Source organism: Lonchura striata, chromosome 2, assembly GCF_050655825.1.
Source record: "Lonchura striata isolate lonStrDom1 chromosome 2, ASM5065582v1, whole genome shotgun sequence".
NCBI classification, from domain to species: domain Eukaryota; kingdom Metazoa; phylum Chordata; class Aves; order Passeriformes; family Estrildidae; genus Lonchura; species Lonchura striata.
In genome coordinates this window covers 109,644,652-109,665,273 of record NC_140704.1, presented here as the reverse complement: position 1 = coordinate 109,665,273, position 20,622 = coordinate 109,644,652, and the positions used below count along the sequence as shown (strand labels likewise).

The following is a 20,622-nucleotide window of genomic DNA, read 5'->3' as shown; positions in this document are numbered from 1 at the left end:
TGAGCAGCTGGGGTCGGCATCTTCTCCCAGACAACAAGTAACAGGACCAGTGGACATAGCGTTAAGCTGCGCCAGGGGAGGTTTAGATTGGACATTAGGAAAGTTTCTTCACAGAAAGGGCGATTAGACGCTGGAATAGACTGTGCAGGGAGGTGGTGGAGTCACGGTCCCTGGAGGTATTTAAGGAAAGACTGGATGTGGCACTCAGTGCCCTGGTCTAGTTGACACGGTGGTGTTCGCTCACAGGTTGGCTCGGATGGTCTCCGAGGGCTTTTCCAACCCAACGGATTCGGTGACTGTGATTCCTTCCCAGGCGCGCGCCCCCTGCCGTCCCGTCCCGTCCCGTCCCAGTCCGCACCGGAGCCGTTCCCCCCGCGCATGCGCCCCGCGCCCCGTCCCGACTGTTCAAACAGGAAGGCGGACATGTTGGTGGATCTCGCAGGTTCCCTTGAAGCCGCTGGACCTCACGCTCTCCCCTCCCCTTAAGCCACCTCCTTCCTTCCTTCCCTCTCACGCCGCAACCTCGGGTCGGTTCTGAGGCGGTCCGGGCTGCCATCACGTCCGTGAGGCGGAGGAGCAGAGAGGGAGGGGCTGAACCGGCGTTGGCAGCGGCGGGAGGCAGCGAGGAGAGAGGAAGAAAGATGCTGCTGCGGCCGTTCCGCCGGTGAGGTTACTCGTCCGCCGCCCGCGGGGGCACTCGCCCGGTGCCTTCCTCTCTTCCCCGCCCGGTGCCCACGGACGGAGCGAACCCACGGCGCTGAGAGGGGTCTTCTAAGTTTTATTTTCCATCCATTTTTGCCTTGTTGGTGTGGCTGCAGGCTTTTGTCTTTTTTTCTTTCTTTTTTTTTTTTTTTTTTTTTTGGGTTTTTTTTTTTGTTTCCCCTCTTCTGTTGTTTCTTCTGGTTCACCGGAAAGAAAGCCGCGCTCCGGAACCTGGCACCGACCCGCCGGCGCTGCAGCAGCGGGGCGAGGAGGAGGGACCGCTACGCTGGAGCCCAGGACGGCTTCCCCGGCTGGGAAAATGGGAATGCTGAGACGGTGGGGCCCGAGCAGAGGAGGGAGGGAGAGGAAACCTGCTGCTGCGGAGCTGTGAGCATCCCGGGAAGCTGCGTGCGTGCCTGGAGGAGCGGGGGGAGAAGCAGCCTCGTCCCCCGCCTGCTGCGGGCTCCCCTTGGATTCTCTGCCCCCTTTGCAGGGACTTGCCCCAGAGACTTTTGTGATTGAAGGGATCTCGCAGGAGGCGCTTCCTCAGCCTGGTACAGGCTGCAGTTTCTCTTTTGCGCTCCCCTGTTCCTGTTTTTTTGGTGTTTTTTTTTTTTTTTAACTTTATAATTATTATTTTTTTTTAACCTTAACTTTGCTCTGGAATAAGGGAAACTTTTTAACTCCGGAAACATGTCGACAGGAGAAAGTTTTGAGTCTCGGTTTGAGAAAATCGACGTGACTTTGAAGGACCCCAAATCCGAAGTGAACGTGGACTGTTTGCTGGTGAGTGCGGAGCGCCGATGGGCCCCCGGTCACGTCTCCCCGAATTCCTTACCCTGTGGGACCGAATCTCGCACTCCTGGCCGAGTCTCCGCCCTGCTCTGCTCCGTGCTGGTGTTTTGTTTACCCAGCGTTGGGCTGAGGGTGCGTGAGTGTGCCCGTGTGCCGGGAGAGCGGCTCATGCCAAGGAGGCGCCTGCCCAGCCCCACGCTTGTCATCTCTCGCTCCGAGCGCTGCTCTGTGCCTCGCCGGCTGTCACAGGGGCGCTGGAGCCTTTCCACAAAGGCGCAATTCGTGAGTGCCGTTCCTCTGTGTGAGCACAGGACGTCAAATAGCTTTGATACCAGTTCGCTCTCCAACAACTTTTTTAATGACCGAGGTCCTCTTATGCTGTGGTTAAGCACTGCAGCGCTGACGGTCGCATACAACACAGTTAATAAGCCCTTACAGGTGGGGGCAGGTGTTTTAAAGTGGTGGTTGTGGTAGGCCTGCTCGTTTGTTGTTTCCCTAGTTGATTGTACCTAATAGCTGCATCTCACCAGTGCTGTCAGTGTTATAACTGCATCATAGGAAAGCAAGCCATAACACTTCCTGATGTAAAACCAACCAACGTCATTTGGTAGCCGATTGACAGAATTGGATGATCTTTTAGTACTCATTTAGTTCACTGAGTACCACAGTAAACTGCATGCCAAATATAGCCAATTTGTTGGGGATGCATCTGGGTCCTTAGATATGCCTAGGGATACCCTTAAATAGTACCAAAGTGTAATTTGTGCTTTCGCACTGAAGTAGAGGGCTTATTTTCTTTGGAGCAAGTGATGGAAGTTCTTTAGTGTATTTTTTCCCTGGCTTTCTGTTGTTAGAGAGACAAATAAATTGAATTTGTTCCTCGTATGAACTCTGACATTTGGGGTTGGAAGGGAAGGGAGGTGTGGGGGTGGAGATAGCTCTTAATAGTCATTCTTCATTTTTTGCTGCATGGTTCTTGGCAGAAAGCTTACTTGAGCATCAGGCGGTGAATAGATTAAAAGAATAATGCAAGAATCTGTACAAGTTGACAATATTATTTTTTACTCTCTTTAACTTATTACAGGTTTGTGAGCTTCTGAAGTGTTGGCAAGTCAAACCTGCATCCCTAGATAAAAGCAGAACATTGTGGATGCTGTTGTCACAAAGGAAAACAGCACTGCATCGTCTAGTTAATTTGCTTCTCTTGATCTGCTTTGCTTATCTGTCATCTTAGAACCACAGCTAATGAAAAGACCTCTGGTTCTTAGAATATAGTGTGTCAATTTTGATACCTCGAGACTTATCAGACGTTTTTACAGCCAGGTTCTATTGATAGGTGGCAAGAATATAAAGTTAGCTAAGAGTCCAGAGTTTACATTAACCATGGCTCAGTTTGCTAGTATGTGCTGAGCTGCTGGCTGTTGTATGGGGACCTTCCTACAGTGGTAGGAAGGAATTGCCAGGTATCAGACATGCAGTTGGTAGTATCTTTAACTGTATTCCTTAATCTTATAATCAGTTTAAGGATTTGCCCCATTTCAGTTATCTTAATTGTGATTAGGAACTTAAGCTGTAGTCAGTTTGGGAATGAACTTGCTGGGATTCTTCCTGTCATGCTTGCTGAAAGTTGTTGAACATGTGTTTACATTACAGATTTTAAGGTCCTTTGAAGTGACAGTTTCTTAGGAAATTTCTTTTAAATTATTACCAATTAAAGAAAATTCTGCTTCTGAGGAAGTAGCTTGATAAGCTAGCTTTGTATGTGTTTGGTCAATAAGTCTTAACTGCTGGCTGGACATATACTTTGCTTCACTTGTTCTTGGGGTCTTTTCTATAGAAGAATATAAGTATCCTAACATTTTCTAAACGTCTTAAATATTTTACACCAGTTCTTAATGTGATGATTCACACTACAAGTATCATTCTTGGCCCAAAGTACTATTTATATATCAAATCCATTCAAATCTGTATGGATATGCTTTTAAGGAAGAAATACTTCGGTGTAGGTGTAATTGATTTGCATTTGAATACCTTCTGAAATGAACTTCCCATTCTCCTCCCTGCAAGTCTCAGTTAAAGAGGGAAATTTGACAGACTTTAGACGTGGTACACTTAATAAGAAAGTTAAATAATATTTTTATGACTACATACAAAAATTCTTTCTAGTAAAACTTTAAAAATCTAAAATATTTTAACCTTTGATTAAGGTTGTGCATTGATGTTCCTTACAACTGCTTTGACTTTTTCTAAGCAAAGGTGGCAGCTAACTGTGTGTATCTGAGTGGAAATACAGGAATAGCAGACACACAGACACTTCAACATCTGATATTCTATATGTATATGTTTAAAATGCTGGGGTTCATTTAGGTTCAGGGAACATTTTTTTTGACTGTATGATGAAAAGTCTCAGCAATGTTCTTGGCTTCTCTTAGGATGTTTTTTTCCTCTAACTTGGCTTCATTTTTCTTCTGCTCTTATATTTCTTCCCCATCAGTTTGTAGCCTTCATAGACTAAGAGACAAGACATGGAATAACCTTTAAATCAGCTTTGTAGCCATTTTGGGCTTTGTAACTGTCATAAGCTATGTTCTGTATGCTAGAAAGATTCTAAATTTATATGTGAAATAGTATGAGAACTCTAAGAAAAGAAGATGGGGGTGGGGCCTGATGCAAAGGAAGATGTTACCGTTTGAGGAAGGTGTGGGAGAAGAGTGCTGACAACAGAGCCAAGTAGGCGGAAAAAGCACACTGAGGGCCTTGTAACTTCGATTTACATGCTGCAGGAAGGAAATTCATAAAGCTCAAGTGCAGGAAAGAGATGTATTTACTTTTCCTGTTTTTTCTTATGTAACTGTAATAAAAAACAGAGTAAGAAAATGAATTTAGTTGCAACTGTCTGTAACAAGATTTGTTTCTTTGGGGCTTCCATGTGCTTGATGTAGTACTAGGCATAGGAATCATAGATAAGCTGTCTTTTTTTTGATGAGGCATGAGGAGGCTCTAAGCCTGACTTAGGCATAGACAATGTGTCACAACATCATGTAGTGCATTTTCTCAAAATATTTGGTACTAGGAGTCCTACAGTCCCCAATAGATGTAATAGGACTGAAAGCTGTTTTAGAGAGGTGGTCACACTGTGGGGTGTGCAGTGGTCAGATCCTGGTAATTTCCATAGGGGCGTTGAGTAGGCCCAAAGGCCTTGAGCTAAGTGAGCTTAAATACTGAAAAGTAGTGTTCAGTTAGCATGGTTCTACAACAGTTTTTGGAATGAACCCATATTTTAGTAAATTCTGGGCTTTATGGGCTTCCAGTTTTTGTAGAGTGGGGAGTTAAGGAGTATAGCAAGTGTGTTAGATGTGGGATATTTTGACCTGGAATTGCATATGGTTTTGATTCTAAAATAACTAGTAACTTTTTATGAAAATGTATTTTGGTGCTCTCTCTGTTTAGGTAGGAACTCATGAAGAGTGTTTTCATGGTTTACACAGGCACCTGAGTTATTATATTTATTTTCTTTTTATATATAACAATATAATATTAAAATTATTCATGTACTTAGTCAATTACTTCGGTAGTTGATTTTAGAAACTTCACACTTTTGTTGGTCTTAATCATCAAAGATGTCAAATATTTCATTTATTGAGCAGTTTGTCTTCAAAATAACTGACAGCAGTAAACACTGCAAATCAAAGCATATCACAAACTAGTTTTATTTACTCTGAAGAGATTTCCATTTTTGTTGCACCAGAAATGCATAGCTACAGAGCTTGATTCACCTGTTTTTCCTAGGTTGGTTTCATCAGCTAGATTAATTAATGTTCATCTGTCTTGCATAGGAAAAGGCAAGATGATCTCCTCATCTTTGATATTTAGAGTTCTATATATATCTCTGTTACTAGACATATTTCCCTTCTGTTAAATGTATTAGAAAGCACTCCTGAAGACTTTGTGATTAGAGATTTTGATAATAAAATTTTAAAAAACAATAAATAAAAAGTAAATAACTAAAAGTACCTTTACTTTAGAAGTACCTATCCAAATAGCTGTTGAAATCATGTTGACTGAAATCACACTAACTCTGCTCTTAAAGTCTGAGTGATTAAATGCTAGAAAAATCTGATATTTGAGAAGCTTCCTTGATTGCTAATGAAGCTTCTTGTTTGTGTATATATATATATTCAAGAATCAGAACATCACAAACACTTGCAGATTGTCAGCTTCAGGATTCTTTAAGTTGTCTGAAGATGGTCCAAAGTAAGTGAAAGTGTTGTGATTGACAAAATCTCCTTGGACGTGTTTCTACCATTCTTTGGGTCCAAGTGAAAGGTCTGCAGTTGTATTGGGGCAATCAGCAGCATCACTACAGACTGTGTGTTGAATGGCTTGGGAGCAGCCCTGTGGAGAAGGATTTGGGGGTAGTGTAGATGTAGATTGGACATGAGGAAGAAGTTTTTTACTAGGAGGGTGGTGAGGCACTGGAACAGCTTGCCTAGAGAAGTTGTGGATACACCATCCATGGAAGCGTTCAAGGCCGGATTGGATGGGACTTTGAGCAACCTGGTATAGGGGAAGGTGTCCTTGCCCATGGCAGGGGTTTGGTACTAGATGACCCTTAAAGGTCCCTTCTAGCCCAAACCATTCCATGATTTGGTAGTTAGATTCAAAATTAGACATCTGGCTGACCTAGAAATACAATTCCATGTCTTGAAATTACCATATCTGAACTTCACATGTAAAAATAATGTTAATTATTACAATTAATTATTAATGTAAATGTTAGTTAACATTAATAATAATGTTATGTAATGTTAATGTTACCTACTCATCACTACAGATTATGAAATACAAAGATTCATGTTAAGTCAATGATCAAATATATCTTGTTATGTTAGTCAAAGGTAAAATGCAACTCTAAGTTGGCTTTGAAAATAAGTAACTTGATGTAACTTCTTATTTCAAGTTGCATCTCTTAAGAATTTTTAGTATTACGTTAGCCATTAGAAATTTAACAGTAGAGATGTGGAACTGTCAAAATGTTAGCATTTGTTTCATGGTGTATGGTAGGTTTTACAGAAGAATTAATAGTTAACTTAGCCAATTCTTCTGCTAATAAAACTAGAGACTGTGCAGGAATGTAATTATTTATTTTTCCTATAAAAAGTTTTAATGAGGAATGATAATAGAAAGTTGATGTTAAGACACGTTTCAACAAGAGGAATAAAACACCCAACTAAGCTATAAATGCTCTTACAAAGTAAAAATATTTGTAAACAATGTCCTTTCCCCTGGCAACTACAGAGTGGTTTTTTTTGTTGCTTGAGGGAAGGAAGAGGGAAACACCTGGAATTTGTTTGCTGGACAAATTGAAAATCAACCTGTTGGTCTGTAAATCTTTGACTTTGAGGACAGTGATAGCTTGAGGAGCCACTCATTGAGAACTTAAATACTGAGAAGCCCTGTGAGCAGATGATGTTGGTATCCTCACAGTTGCTGTTAACAGAATTCCCTAGGTCATACTTTAATACTATATAAAAATAAAAAGCTTTTTAAGGTCTCTTACAAGAGAACACTGAGATGCTTGTCTTGATACAGGATGTTTATGTTGAATTTAAGATGTCCCAAACCGTGTAATTAAAGTCTGTTTTTGGTGGATGTTGCTTGATTTTATTTGTCAAAACTCATTTGTCATCAAGAAACTTCAGTTCCAAATAGAAATACTGAGAAACTGAACTTATTTATCTGAGAAAAAAAAATGGAGAATGGTTAAAAACTTTTCTGTCTTTGCCTTAATTTGTCCAGTTATTCCATCAGCAATAAAGCCAGAAGGATGATGTGACAATACTGGTAAAACTGCAGGCACTAAACAGGCAACTCCCAGTTATAGCTCAGTTAAAGCAAATGCAAATAACACCATCTTTTAAGCTTCCTTAGCAATCTGCTGAAATTAACACGCGAATTAGTGCCAAGGTGCACAGCATGGACAGCAAACAGGTGGAGCAGGGAGCCACGTGCAGCAGGAAAGCTGTGACACTGGAACACTGGCATGGAACAGGCTCCCCAGGGCAGTGATGGTGTCCCCATCCCTGGAAGGGACGTGTACAGGTGGCACATGGGGACACGGTTTAGTGATTGTTCTTGGCAGTGCTGGGGAAATGGTTTGACTCGATGACCTTACAGGTCTTTTCCAGCCTAAATGATTCTGTGAACAGCGATTGAACAAGTGCTGAAACAGGATCTTTGAGAAGAAGAAAAGTGGTTTGGAGCTTCTCTTTTCCATGTTGTTTTGCTGTGCTGAGGTGATTGGATTGCCTGTGCTGAAGTCTCCAGTTAGCAGGGTAGAGATGTCTCTGTAGTGTGCTCAGCTTCAGCAGGGTGTAAGGTGCTGTGGTGCATCTTCAGTTACAGCTGTCTGGAGGCTGTCTAGACGAGCAGGAGCTGCTTGGCTGGGTTGGCTGCCCATGTTGCTACAGGAGAACCAGCACAGGATCAGCACCAGCTTCTGACTGGAGCAGGGGTCAAAGTCTATTCTGATACTCAAAATCTTGTAAAGGATTTGCTTTCATTAGCTGAAAGGTTGCCACTCCCTGTCAATATTTATACAATAAAAGCTGTCATGGGGACAGTATGTAAGATCTCTTTATTAGCAGGTCCTGTTTGAAATCCAACTGCAGATTTCTTGATTTTAGCTTCTCTTATTTTCTTATATGCATTCATTTTTCTATTTTATTCATAGAGCTCAGAAATATGTGAAGGTTTGCTTATTTTTTTGTCAGTTGCATGATCTGAGATGATGCAAAGACCTAATGCTTGGAAATCTCAGTAGGAAACACTGCACACTAAGGCTAAGGCTTTAGTTTGGACTCTAGATTGGAACTACCTAAAAGTGTTTCTAGCTTGAGTGTGTCTGGGCTGTGGAGTTTATAATTGAACTGGAAACACAAGTGGAACACATCCTTGTTTTTTCTTACAGATCTCTGTGAGTCATAATATTCACTTAGAAAAAATCCTCCAATGCTAATAGTTATGTAAAGATTGACTAATTGTGTCTTTATATTTTTCTCTAACATAGTAGAAAGCAGTGTAGTACTTTGTGCTGAACTATATTTAGATGTATTAAATGCTAAGGTATGAGTATATTGAGGAAAACTTGATGTGAGATACCTACACAGAAAATGCATTAATAGAAGATGGCTGTTTTCATGTGTAGTCAGTGACTTGACTGCTATGAAAATACTGTTTCTCTGGAGGCTGAGCCTAATTTTTAGCAAATTATTAACAGCCAAAAAAACCCCTGACTACACAAAACTAAATATGTCATCTGGAATGTGCTTTTTGAAGAAGAGGAAGCCAGAAGCTTGTCTTGACATCTGGAAATTTCAGCTAGGAAATTTTTTCCTGTTTTGTGGTTGGAGATGTTACATTTTTCAGCAGATGGTTACTAAAACTTGTATTATAGCCATAATGGTTATTTCCAGCGGGAAAGTGTGAAGGAACAATGGTTTGGGCATTCATCTCCAGCTGGCTGCTATTTGATCACTTGTTTCTTTTGTCTAAATCAGTTACTTTGGGTGGTGATTTGGAAATCTGACTTCTTAATTTTTATTACCATGTATTGTGGGAAAGTGCTACCTTGTTGAGTACAAATGATGTTTTTTTCACAGAATGATTGAGGCTAGAAAGAACCTCTGGAGGTCCCTCATTCCCCTGCTCTGATAGAGTGGCTTAGACCAGGTTGCCCAGGAAGACTTTTGACAACTGCATTGTCCTTCATTGTCCTAACTACAACTTCTCTGGGCAACCTGTAATTTTCTCTGTTGAAACTTCACACAGCGGAAAATAAAATTTACCAAAACTAAATAGAGAACACTCATTTGGCATTTATTTGCAGAGTTCTAGCATTCTTGTTCAGTAAACCTTTTTCTAGCCCAAATAATTTTTTGAAAGGTATCTGCCACAGAAGACCAGAAGAACTTTCTGTGTGGAGGCATTTGTACATTTGGATATTTTAAGCATAAAGATTTGTAGCTGGCATCAGTTGCTGTGAATTCATAAGCTCATATTTAATTTGTGAATGTGGTTGAAACAGATGTAAGATTTTCCTATTGGAGCTAAAAAGAGAGTGCCTTGTGGTCATCTCCAGTTTGCACTCCACAAGTGCCACTTCAGTTTTTCTTGATTATGTAGCCTTGTGTTTTCTGTATCTGTATACACAGGTCATTTTCCTCTTGACAGGCAGTGAGGGACGCTGGGTAGGACTTCCCTATTGTTCTGGAAGTGTGAAAGACTTTTTGATACTGATGTGACAGAAACCTGTACCTGAGAGACTGGAGAAGAGGAGAGACTGCCTGTGAAGTTTTCAGGCAGAATCTTCAGAGGAGAGACTTCAGCTTCAAACTTTGACTTCAGACATGCTGAAGTGTGAGGTGTCAGTACAAGCACCATCTTCCTAGAGTATGAGATCTGGGAGCTCATTTGGCTACAATGTGCAAGTGGCTCTGTTAAGTAGTTAAGAGGGGAGGAAACCTCTCCAGCAGGGAGCTAACCAAGTAGGATTGGATGGGGAAGATCCTTCAGGGAGGAGTGAGGTGGGGGTAGGACAGGAGGAGTGAGTGTGCACTGGTTGTACTTGGCTTGTGCTTTCTGCAGATGCTAGTTTGTGCGAATAATACCAGGCAGGACATGAAGCTGTGGCTGAAAATAAAGATAAGACTCGTGCCTCACAACTTTGTGTTGATTCTCTGGACTGCTGTCAGTGTTAGAGGTGGAATCATAGAATTCCCTTCTTTGTTATGAAATCTGATTATGCAAATGTATTTTTATACTAATCTCTTCTTAGAAAGTAGCTTTGATTGTAGGCATGCGAAGAATCCTGTCGGTATTGAGCTGAGAGAATTTATTCTCTGCTTTCAAGGAGGGAAGGTGGTTCTGCCACTTCAGTGAGGGTTTGTTTATTGCTCTAATACATCTTCTGTGGGTAGCTGTCCTCCTTCAACTTAATTCATTACCAAGTTCATTGACAATTAAGCAAACAATTGCCAGTATAACGACGATACAATTTTTGGTGGTCTTGGGACTATTCAAACCTGCTGTTACATGCTATATATCCTCTTTTGTGGAAATTCACGGCTGAAGGTAGTGCCAGCCAAGTGGTAGACTCACTAGGATTTGAAGTTTTTGCTCTGCTGGTATTGGCAACAATCACCATGGCTTTTGAAAGAGGGGCGGTTGTTACCAACATTTGTGGAGAAAGATGGTGACATAAATAAGAAAAAATGCCCATGAAGACCTGTAAGTGAAAACTGAACTGTTGATGGGATTGTGTATTTTATTGTGTTGCTTTTTGTTCGAGTAGTGGGTTTGTTGTTTGGTTCTTTTTTTCCCCCCAGTACACTGAATTTATAATTGGACATGTCATTAATGAGCTAGGCTTTCTATGTAGTGAATAAATCAGTAGGTTTCCTGGAAGAGCTTTTGTCTTTTGTATTTTACTAAAATGCCCATGACTATTTTTAGCCTTTCTCATACTATACAGACTGTTTTGTGCCTATGAGTTTTGGAAGTAGCATGACCTTAAAGTGTTTGGAGATAGTTTTGACTTGAAAAATCAGGTCATCAGAGAAATCATTCGGGCTAGTCACAATGTAGTTCTGAGTCAAGCTATGAAGACTCCTCGTAGGAAAACCATATTTAGGAGAATTCTGGGTTGTTTGTCTAAAGAAAAAAGTTGTAACACAGAGAAGGTCTTGTGTCATGTAACTTGCAAACTTCAGAGCTGTTTATTGATTCTGTGTGCCAAACTGGATTGGAGTAAGGAAAGAACTAAAAGTCTATCTTGCACTTGTTCTTGAAGGGTTTAAGGTCAGAGGAATCTTTTAAGTGTTTTTCTTTTGTTTCTTTTCTATCCTCAAATGCCTTCCGGCATTGATAAGAAAGCTTTTGTCCATAGCACTATTATCATTGGTAGTTTGGACTTGAGATTTAAGCAGATAGCACTTAGAGGTAAAATTGGGGTGTTAGATGCTGGCACTTTGGGTCTGGGGCTCCAGTGACTGTAGACAACTCCTCTGTGACTTCCTGCCATCTGTACAGTTGAGTTTTGGTTGGCATCAGGGAATAGTTGGGATGGTTGCATTGTTCTTTTCTTTGGTCATCTCCTCTTTGAGCTTCTGGCAAAGAACGGAGGCAGATTAACTTCACCTTCATATAAAGAATAGTTTCTGTCATAGTTCTTCACAAGTTCATGGGAAAGAAGGATCTGAGAGCCATGAATTCTAGCTGAGAGAAAAAGGGATTTTTTTTTTCTTTTTATATACCCTATTTCATTGCAGTTTGACAAACTCATAGATATGGTCAGGAACAAAAAAAAGGTTGATCAAAATAATGTATTTGCAGATTGGGAAGTTTCTTTCAAAGTTTCTGATGCCCTGTAAGTAGAAGCTTAATTTTTCAATCTAAGATTCAGCCAGAATAGGCAGCTGAAGGTTTTCATTCCAATCTGGCTATCTTGTGAGAGGTTGACTAACTCTACCAATGCAGGACATCTTTTGCTTTCTTTCTTGTATATTTCAACATCAAAAAATTTACCTTACAGTGATGCTGGATTACTCATATTTTGTGGGAGGAAATAACAGTGTTCTGCAAAGATGTATTGTTGAAACAAGCTGAAATCCTAAGCTTTCTTCTGATAATGATAATTCCACTTATAGGCCCTTACATGTAATTTAAGAATAAGTCTTCTCAACTGATGGGTTAGCAAAAGTGGAAAAAAAATAGGGTCATGAGTTTTTGAAGAATTACTTTACAAAGTAATATGATGTTTTTAGAAAATAAGTTGGTTTTTTTTTTCAGAGGAGTTGAAATCAACGTAGACTCATAACAATGGAAAAAGACACAATCTTTAACAAATAGCTTGCAACTTAGAGTCAAAGTTTATGCTTAAGATTAGATAATTCTCTGTAGATCTTGCTTTCCTTGAATTTTGTCATGATAAACGAATGTCTTTCAGGTATAATGAAGTGCAGCTCACAGAAATGAGCTGGTTTATTTGTTAAGCTCCCTTTCTACATCCAGAAGAAGGTGGAAACAGTGTTAGCCATTAAGAGCACCTGATGAAGTTGGGCAAGATAACCATGTCCTCATCTCTGCAAAATACAACAATCACCTAATTTTTAAATCCAGAAGGGCAGTGTCTGTTGTCATGATTTTATGTTCTTCAGTCTTCACATAATTTCTGTTTCACTTTTGCAATAGAAGTAAAACCCATAATCGTGCTCTGACATGTAAAGGAGAAACAACTAAAGGGGCAGCCAACAAAAATTATTTTGTCAGTAATGCCAGTCCTGTAAATTTATAGTCTTAAATGAATTCTTAAACTTGTGCAATGGGTATTTGCCTATCATAACTTACTTAATTCTTGACAGTTATAAAAAATAACTTTACCCTTTTGATGTTGGGGTTGTGAAAAGTCAGTTATTCAATTTAAATACTTCATCTTGTTTGAGTACCAGTCAAATATCTCTTGAAAAGACAGGAAGTGAAATGAAAATTGGTGTGCCATTTTATCCTCTTGCCTTAGTAAATAAAATATCAACAAATAGAGGCATCTGTGCAATATCTTTAATACTGTGATATATCTTTCTTTGCTTTTGAATATTTTAAACTGCAGAACACAACAGATTGCATTTATGGTGTGGCAGAGGTAGGGTACAAGAACAAAAAAACCTGCCCTTTTTGGAGAAGGAAGTCTTGTCTGTCTGAAGGGTAATTACATGAATATGAGGTTTGGAAAACAGGCAGAGGAATTAGTAAGATGATAATTAAAGATGATTTTGGTGTTGAAATTGTTTGTTTGGCCTAATGGGCCTTAAGCTAGGGTTTCCTGATTTCTTCAGTCTTTTTGTGAGGCTGTTTTGTATTTCTGTTTCCTGCATCTAAAATAAGGAAGTGCTTCTCCAACCCCCACAATTTGTGGGTTTGATGGCATGGTAGCAAGTTACATTTTGTCCTTCTTTTAAGAAGTAGGGAAATTTCACTAGTAGTACCATTAGGTATTCAAAAATCAGACATCAAGCTACAAAGATATGTGTCAAACATGAACGGCCAACAAAAACCTCCACAGCAAGAGTTAAAGTCAAAAGGCAGGTGTCAGTCTGTTTAACATTGCATCTTCATTGGTATGTTGCAAACTGCTTTTTTAATAAAATCTGTTGCTTTCAAAATTTTTAAAATTATTTTCCTAGAATCACAGGAATACTGAGTTGAACCCACAAGGATCATCCTGACCTTGAACATTTTACAAACCCCAAGGATCACACCATGTACCTTAGGGCATTGTCGGAATGCTTCTTGAACTCTGTCAGCGTTGGCAGTGTGGCCAGTTTCCTGGGGAGCCTGTTCTAGTGCCTAACCACGCTCTGGGAGAAGAACCTTTTCCTAATATCAGACTTAAAACTTCCTGTGACACAGCTTCATGCCATTCTCTTGGGTCTTGTCACTGATCACCAGAGAGAAATCAGTGTCTGCCCCTGCACTTCCTCCATGAGGATGTTATAGGCTGCAGTGAGGTCTCCTCCCGGCTGAACAAGCCAGGTGATCTCAGCCATTCCTTATGAAGTCCTGAACCACCTCTGTGGCCCTCCTTTGGACACTCTCTAAAAGCTTTGTATCTTTCTAATTTTGTGGCACCCAAAACTGCCCCTAGCACTCAAGTTGAGGCTGCCCCAGCATAGAGCAGAGTAGGACAATTCCCTCTCTTGCTGGGCTGGTGATGCTGTGCCTGATGCTACCCAGAAGATGCTTGGCCATTCTGGCTGCCAGGGCACTGCTGACTTAGATTCAACTTGCCTTTGACCAGGACCCCAGGTCCCTTCCCATGGCACTGCTTTCCAGCATCTCTTTCTGGTCTGTATGTACATCCAGGGTTGTCTGTCCCAGGTACAGAATCCAGCACTTCTCTTTTGTTTATGATTTGTGGTTGCCCAGCCCTCAGATTTGTTGATGTGTCTCTGCAGGGCCACCCTGCTTTTGAGTGAGTCAACAGGTCCTCCCAATTTAGTATCACTGGCAAAATTACTTAATGTTCCTTCTAGTCATGCATCCAAGTAATTTTTGAAGATGTTGATGAGCACAAGGTCCTATGGAGGGATAGAGTCCTGCAGAACCCTGCTGGTGGCAGGTCAGCAGTCTGATGTCACCCCATTCACTACAACTTTGGACCTGACCCGTGAGCCAGTTGCTTGTCCATCCTCTGTTATGTTTATCCAGCTGAATGCTGGATATTTGATCGGGTGGGACACTGTGAGATAGTACTGAAAGCTTTACTGAAATCCCAAAAGATTAGGTCAGCTTGCTTCCCTTGATACCTAGGTGGGTTACCTTGTCGTAAGAGGGAATTAAGTTTGTCGAGCAGGACTTTCCCCTCAGGAGCCCATACTGATTGTGGCTGATGACTGCATTGTCCTTCAGCTGTTTTTCAATACCTCCCCAGATAAGCTTTTCTATAATAGTCATTGAAGTGACATTGACAGGCCTGTAGTTTCCAGGGTCATCCGTCTTGCCCTTCTTAAATTGGCACAGTGTTTACCAGCTTCCAGTCAGCTGGAACCTCTCTAGATTCCCAAAATAATTAAAAAATCATTGAGAGTGTTATCCTTTTGTTTTAGAGTTATATTTTTCTTAAGTTCCAGATGTTCCCACAGACAGGCAGGGAAAACTGATGTACATGGACATGGGCTTATGACTGCAAAATACTGTTTTTAAGTAAAGAAAATTAGTTTCTCTGCATGCTAATGCATATTAGTACATGAACCTAGAAATTACTGTGCTTCAATATAATAAGTAAATTTTTACAATACGTTAGCTTTTTTAGCAGCATGTTCATGATGTTCATCACTCTCTTTGCATTGAATGTGGTAGAGAATTAGTGTATTTTTAGGGGGAAAATTGTATACAAAGAGGAGCTTAATGAAATTTTGATGCTTTCAATGGAAAAAATGTCAGTACTGGCTGTTTGAACTGTGTTGTGCATGTATATGAAGCTGTTAAAATGAAGATATATGCATTTTAAGTTGCACTTAAACTGTGGTGTCCAATGCTTAACTGATAATGATCAGTAGTATAACGGGAGACTCTTCCTGTTTGCCATAATTTCCAGTGGTGTAATCACTGGAGGAAAGGGGGGAGATCACTAAAATGTTCCATTGACCTAAGCAGTTTGAGGGTTGTAATAAATAAAGTTTATTAGTTCTCTGAAATAAGTCTCCTTCTTGTTAGCCTTACATACTGAGTAGGTAGTGATTTTGTACCTTAATGAATTAATATACAACTATTGCTTGCTTTTTAAATCTGAAGGTGTGCTTAACAGATTTCCACAAAAGCGTTTCTGTGAAAAGATTCATTAATCATGCAAGATTGTAGTTAAATAAATTAATTGGATAAAAAGAAATTTTTAGTACCTTCACAGACTTTTATATACATGTATATACACTATATGTGATGAAAAATAGGATATCATGACATTCATTTTCCTTTTAAAATCTGCAAATTCAAAAAAATACTCTACAAATTCAGTTGAAGTACTCTAAGATTCAGAAAAATTGTTAGGAGTTTTTGTTTTCAATACTGTGCAGTTATAATTTTCTACTCTAGATTTTGTTAGAAGGAAAGTGATGAAAAATACCGAATGGTGACACCAAAATTGCACAAGGAATGATCTACCTAAAGTTTGCTAATATAGAATTGAATTAATTTTGGTGAGACATCAAATATGTACTATTTAAAAAATAAATCAGAACTTGTGGTGGTTCATGGGTTTTACTTAGGCTTGCAGCCTGCCACAAGTGGAGTGTCCTGGGGTGGATGCTGGTCCTAATGCTCTCCAGTGTCTTCCTGCATGACCTGGGTGGTGGCATTTACTGGTACCCTCAATAAATTTACTGATGACACCGACCTGAGTAGTGAGGAGACCTTTTAGAAGGAAGAGACATTTTACAGAGAGATCTGGACAGGCTGGAAGAGTGAGCAAACAAGAACAGTATGAAGTTGAACGAAGTCAAGGGCAGTGTCTTACATCTGGGATGACACAACTGAGGAGCCTGGTACAGGCTGGGATCTGTGAGGTTGGAAGCAGCCTTGGTGACCTGGGGACCCTGTTGGACAGCGAGGTGGACATGAGTCAGCAGAGCACGGCTGCAGCAACAAAGGCAAATCGGATCCTAGGCTGCATCTACAGAGGGGTCAATAGCAGCGTTGGAGCTGTGATCATTCCACTCAGTGCTGGTAAGGCCACATCTGTAGGGAGGTGTCCAGTTCTTGTTCCTGTAATTCAAGGAGAGCTCTAAAAGAGGGTCACAGAGGTGATCAGAGGCCTGGAGAACTTGGGTTTGTGAGGGAAAGGTGAAGATGCTTCCCTGGAGAAGGGTTGGGGGACCTCATTGTGGTGTTCCAGTACTACAAGGACAGCTACAAAGACGATAAAAGTTATCTTTTCAGGAGGAGAAAACAAGGGCCAGCATGTACATGTTGCATTGGGAGAGGTTTATGTACAAAAGAAATTTTTTGCTGTGACAGTAGTCAGTCATTGGAGCAGTGTCCTCAGGGATGTGGTGGAGTCCCATTGTTGGTGGTTTTCAAGACTCAGCAGGGTGCTGGACAATCTCATCAAGGCTTCCTTTTGATTGAACAGTTTGACAGGGAACTTTTGAGGTGTCACCAAATCTAGACTGTTCTGTGATCCTCCGTCTCCACAGTTTCACTGGTTGTTTTTCCCTTTGCCTTTTCCTAGCTTTGTTTCAGAGCCTCAGTGAAGCTATTAAATCAGTGCAACATGTTTGCAGCAGTGCTAGTTTAGCAGAAAGTAATGGTATGTGCTATATGTACAAATTGTTTCCTCAGCTGTCAAAGTCCCATATTCTGAGGTGACACTTTATAGGATATGATATCTGTGCTGAGCACCATGATGTTATTTTCTCTTTTAGCAACAGATCTGGTGTCATGAGACTTAAAGAGAAAAACCGTTAAAGGTAGTGGCCTGAAGATATGGAAGAAACTCAACCACAGAATGCATGCATAACAAATCTAGTTTGTAAGTGGACAAAAATATAAACCACTGTTATTTCCTTAAATATTTTTCACTCTAAATAGCAATAGTATCTGAATTTTAAAAAGAAAGCAATGGGAAAAGCAGCTCCATAGAGTTAATTTTTGTCTTTGTGATATACTCTAGAAGTTAGGATGAACTCTATCTGGAAGATAGAACATTCTGAAAGAATATTCTGAGAATTTAAACCAGCAAATTCAAATGATCCATTTGGATTGGAAAGAGACCTCTGTTAAGCTAAGAGAAACTTGCAAAATAATCCAGAGCTAGTAGGAATTTTGTTTTATGATGGTTTCAGGTGAGAAATTGCTTCAGTTTTGTCTTAGGATGTTTCAGGTGAGATTAGTATATGTCTCCAAATTAAGAATTAGCATAGAATAAAGTTTTCAGTAAATAGGATGTGATTCTTCTTTGTGAATACAGGTAATTTGGATATGAAAGGTTGTTACCGTGTACAGTTAGATATAGCCAAGCAACATTTAACTTTTACTTGATGAAGATAATGTAGTTTATTTGGGCATAAAATCAAGGCTGCAGGAACACTTTCAAAAAATAACTGAAGTAGTTGGTTGAATCTGTATTTCTGTGGGAAATTAGAATTATAAAGAAATTATAAAGAAAAAAAATTGTCTAAACTATGCTCTTAATTTCAAGTGTATTTTATTTCTCAGCTGATTATTTTTCTGTAATAAAACTTAGAAGTGTTAGATTAGTAGATTAGTTTTAGAATTCCACTTGTACAGTGAGCCTGGTATTAGAAGGTTCTGTAGCTCCATTCCTCGGGCCAGTCCATCAGTAGTGAGGCCACAATCTTTCTACAGCAGCCTCTTGCCTCTGTTTTGTAAGACAGCATCTAATGCAGCTGCTGTGCTTGTGCTGCATTCAGTAGCTGTAGTATTTAGCCACAGGCCTTTTAGAATTTACTTTGCTCTTATGTTTTGTGTTGTGGGGCAGGAGGACAGCTACCACGAGCCATACTGTGATCCACTAATGAAGGTGTATTAGACGAAACAAGAAGGCATTGGAAGAACTCAGTGGAAAGAGCAAATAAAATTCCAGCTATTGCTGTTGTCTTTTCCCAGTGGCAGTTATGTCAGCTCATTGGCATTCCACATGCACTTTTAAAGAAATTAGGTGCTCCAATATCTGTGGTGCCAAACAGGCAAATCTGTGATGTTTCTGCTAGTTCACAATAATTCAGTGTGTTGGTAGTTGACTCTTGATAAAAACAGAAGACCTAAGACACATTGGCCTTTTAAGACACTCAGAGGTATGCTTCTCCCTTTTTACAGAAAATAGCCTATTTATTTTGAGGATTGATAAAGAATGTAAGTTGTATTATCCTGATTTTGGTTTTGTAATTTTTAAGATCATACTGCTTGTAATTAAAAAAAATTAAAAACTTGGTACTGAAAAGTCAGAATATATTGTTGGCATGCTCATGACATTGAGCAGCGTTTGGAAGCAGAGCAAGTCAGGGTGTAGGATATTCAGATGCTTTTCTGCTGTTAAGATTAACTTCTATGTAGAAACAGCATGTGAGAATTTAGAACAATTCTACTCAGCTTTTTTTCTGAATTTTCTTTCTCATGTCTTCTGGACAGCCATGTATTTTTATATTAGTTTTCAGAAGGAATAGCTTCTATTCATAGATTGGTTTTCTGCTGTTTTCTTAATTCTTTACAGCAACATCTACAAAAAGAGGTATTATCTGTAAGAAGTATTATCTCAGTGTTCTTATTTATAAAAGTTGTCTTTTAACTGAATCTATTGAACTGGACTGTGTCATATTATCTCCAGAGAATAAGCAGATTAAGAGGCTTTTCAATGAGGTAAGGTTAAATAAATTGGAAATTTATCATGTTGTAGTTCATTAGGTAAAGGGATAAAATTTTAAGAAGTGACCAGTTTTCATATTTGTCCCTTAATTCCATATTGGAAGGAAAGAAAGAGAGCTCTAAACATGTGAATGTTACATGATCTTACAGTTGATCTACAGTGGTTCAGAAAAGAGGAAATCCAATTATTTTCTCTTTGCTGCAAGTTGCACAATGTGTTACCTTGACTGAGGCAAGTAAGGGGGATTTTGAATGTGCTTTACATGACAGTATTGAATGAAATGCTGCATTGCTTGTCTTCTCTGAAGACTGCCATAAGCATATAGAGCTTTGCTTCATTAACTACTTGTAATTTTGTAAATGCAAATAAGTTTGTGTCTGTGTTGAAGTTTTTGGTACTTCTAATTCCTCTTGCCAAGCAAACAGCTTGTAAAATGTGAATATGAAGGAAAGTAGTAGGTCACTTTAAAAAAAAAAAAATTATTTAAAATGCTTGGTTGTTCGGGATGTGTAAATCCTGAACATAGAGGATGTATGCATACACAAACTTCCTGGTGTTAGACCTTTTCTAATGTCAGATGGTTGGGTATTTCCTTTTCTAAGTCAAATTGTTTATCTGTAGTTGATGCCAGTGCATTAACATTGCAGTAACATTGTCAATGCCAGTGCATTTTATTTGAATATCACAAAAGATATAACTGCCTTCATTTCCTTTTGAAGTTTCTGAGGCTAGATATGTTCTTTTATAAAATTACCATGATTGGTAACAAGCATCTGTTTCTGAAATTACTGTTTCCATCCATATTTTATGTAGTTCTTCAGAAATTTGCTCTGTGGTCCAGCAGTCTTCTGGAAAATGCAGGATGTCTGAGAAAAGTGTGGCTCTAAATTCTTGAACTGATACTGCTGCTCTTTAATTACATTCCAGAATATCTCATGTTGATATTTTGTAGTATTTATAAATTGGAAACCTGCTTTCCTCAGTGTTTTACAAACACAGAATTTATATGAATGGGAAGTCGCAGATACTGCATGACCTCATTTGACATGGCTTTGGAATTACTAGGTTTTTAAATATTTTTATACACACATACAATGTATCTCTGGTCTGTTAGGTCACATAGATTTCCAAGAAAGCAGCACTTTTTTAATGACTTGTTTAAAACATTAGATACTGGAAAAGTTTTCTTT

General features: G+C 39.6%; 1 protein-coding gene across 3 annotated transcripts in view; it reads left to right on the top strand.

Moving 5' to 3' along the window:
* Nucleotides 1-396: 396 nt before the first annotated feature.
* The window catches only part of ROCK1 (Rho associated coiled-coil containing protein kinase 1), an 83,099-nt gene continuing 62,873 nt past the window's right edge, over nt 397-20,622 (top strand). For all 3 annotated transcript variants that reach the window (XR_002467409.3, XM_021551567.4, XM_021551566.4), the window contains exon 1: nt 397-1,488. Coding sequence is in view for 2 of the 3 variants with exons in the window: in XM_021551567.4 (XP_021407242.2) it covers nt 1,396-1,488 (93 nt within the window). In the remaining variant the exon portion in view is untranslated. The remainder of the gene's footprint in view (nt 1,489-20,622) is intronic.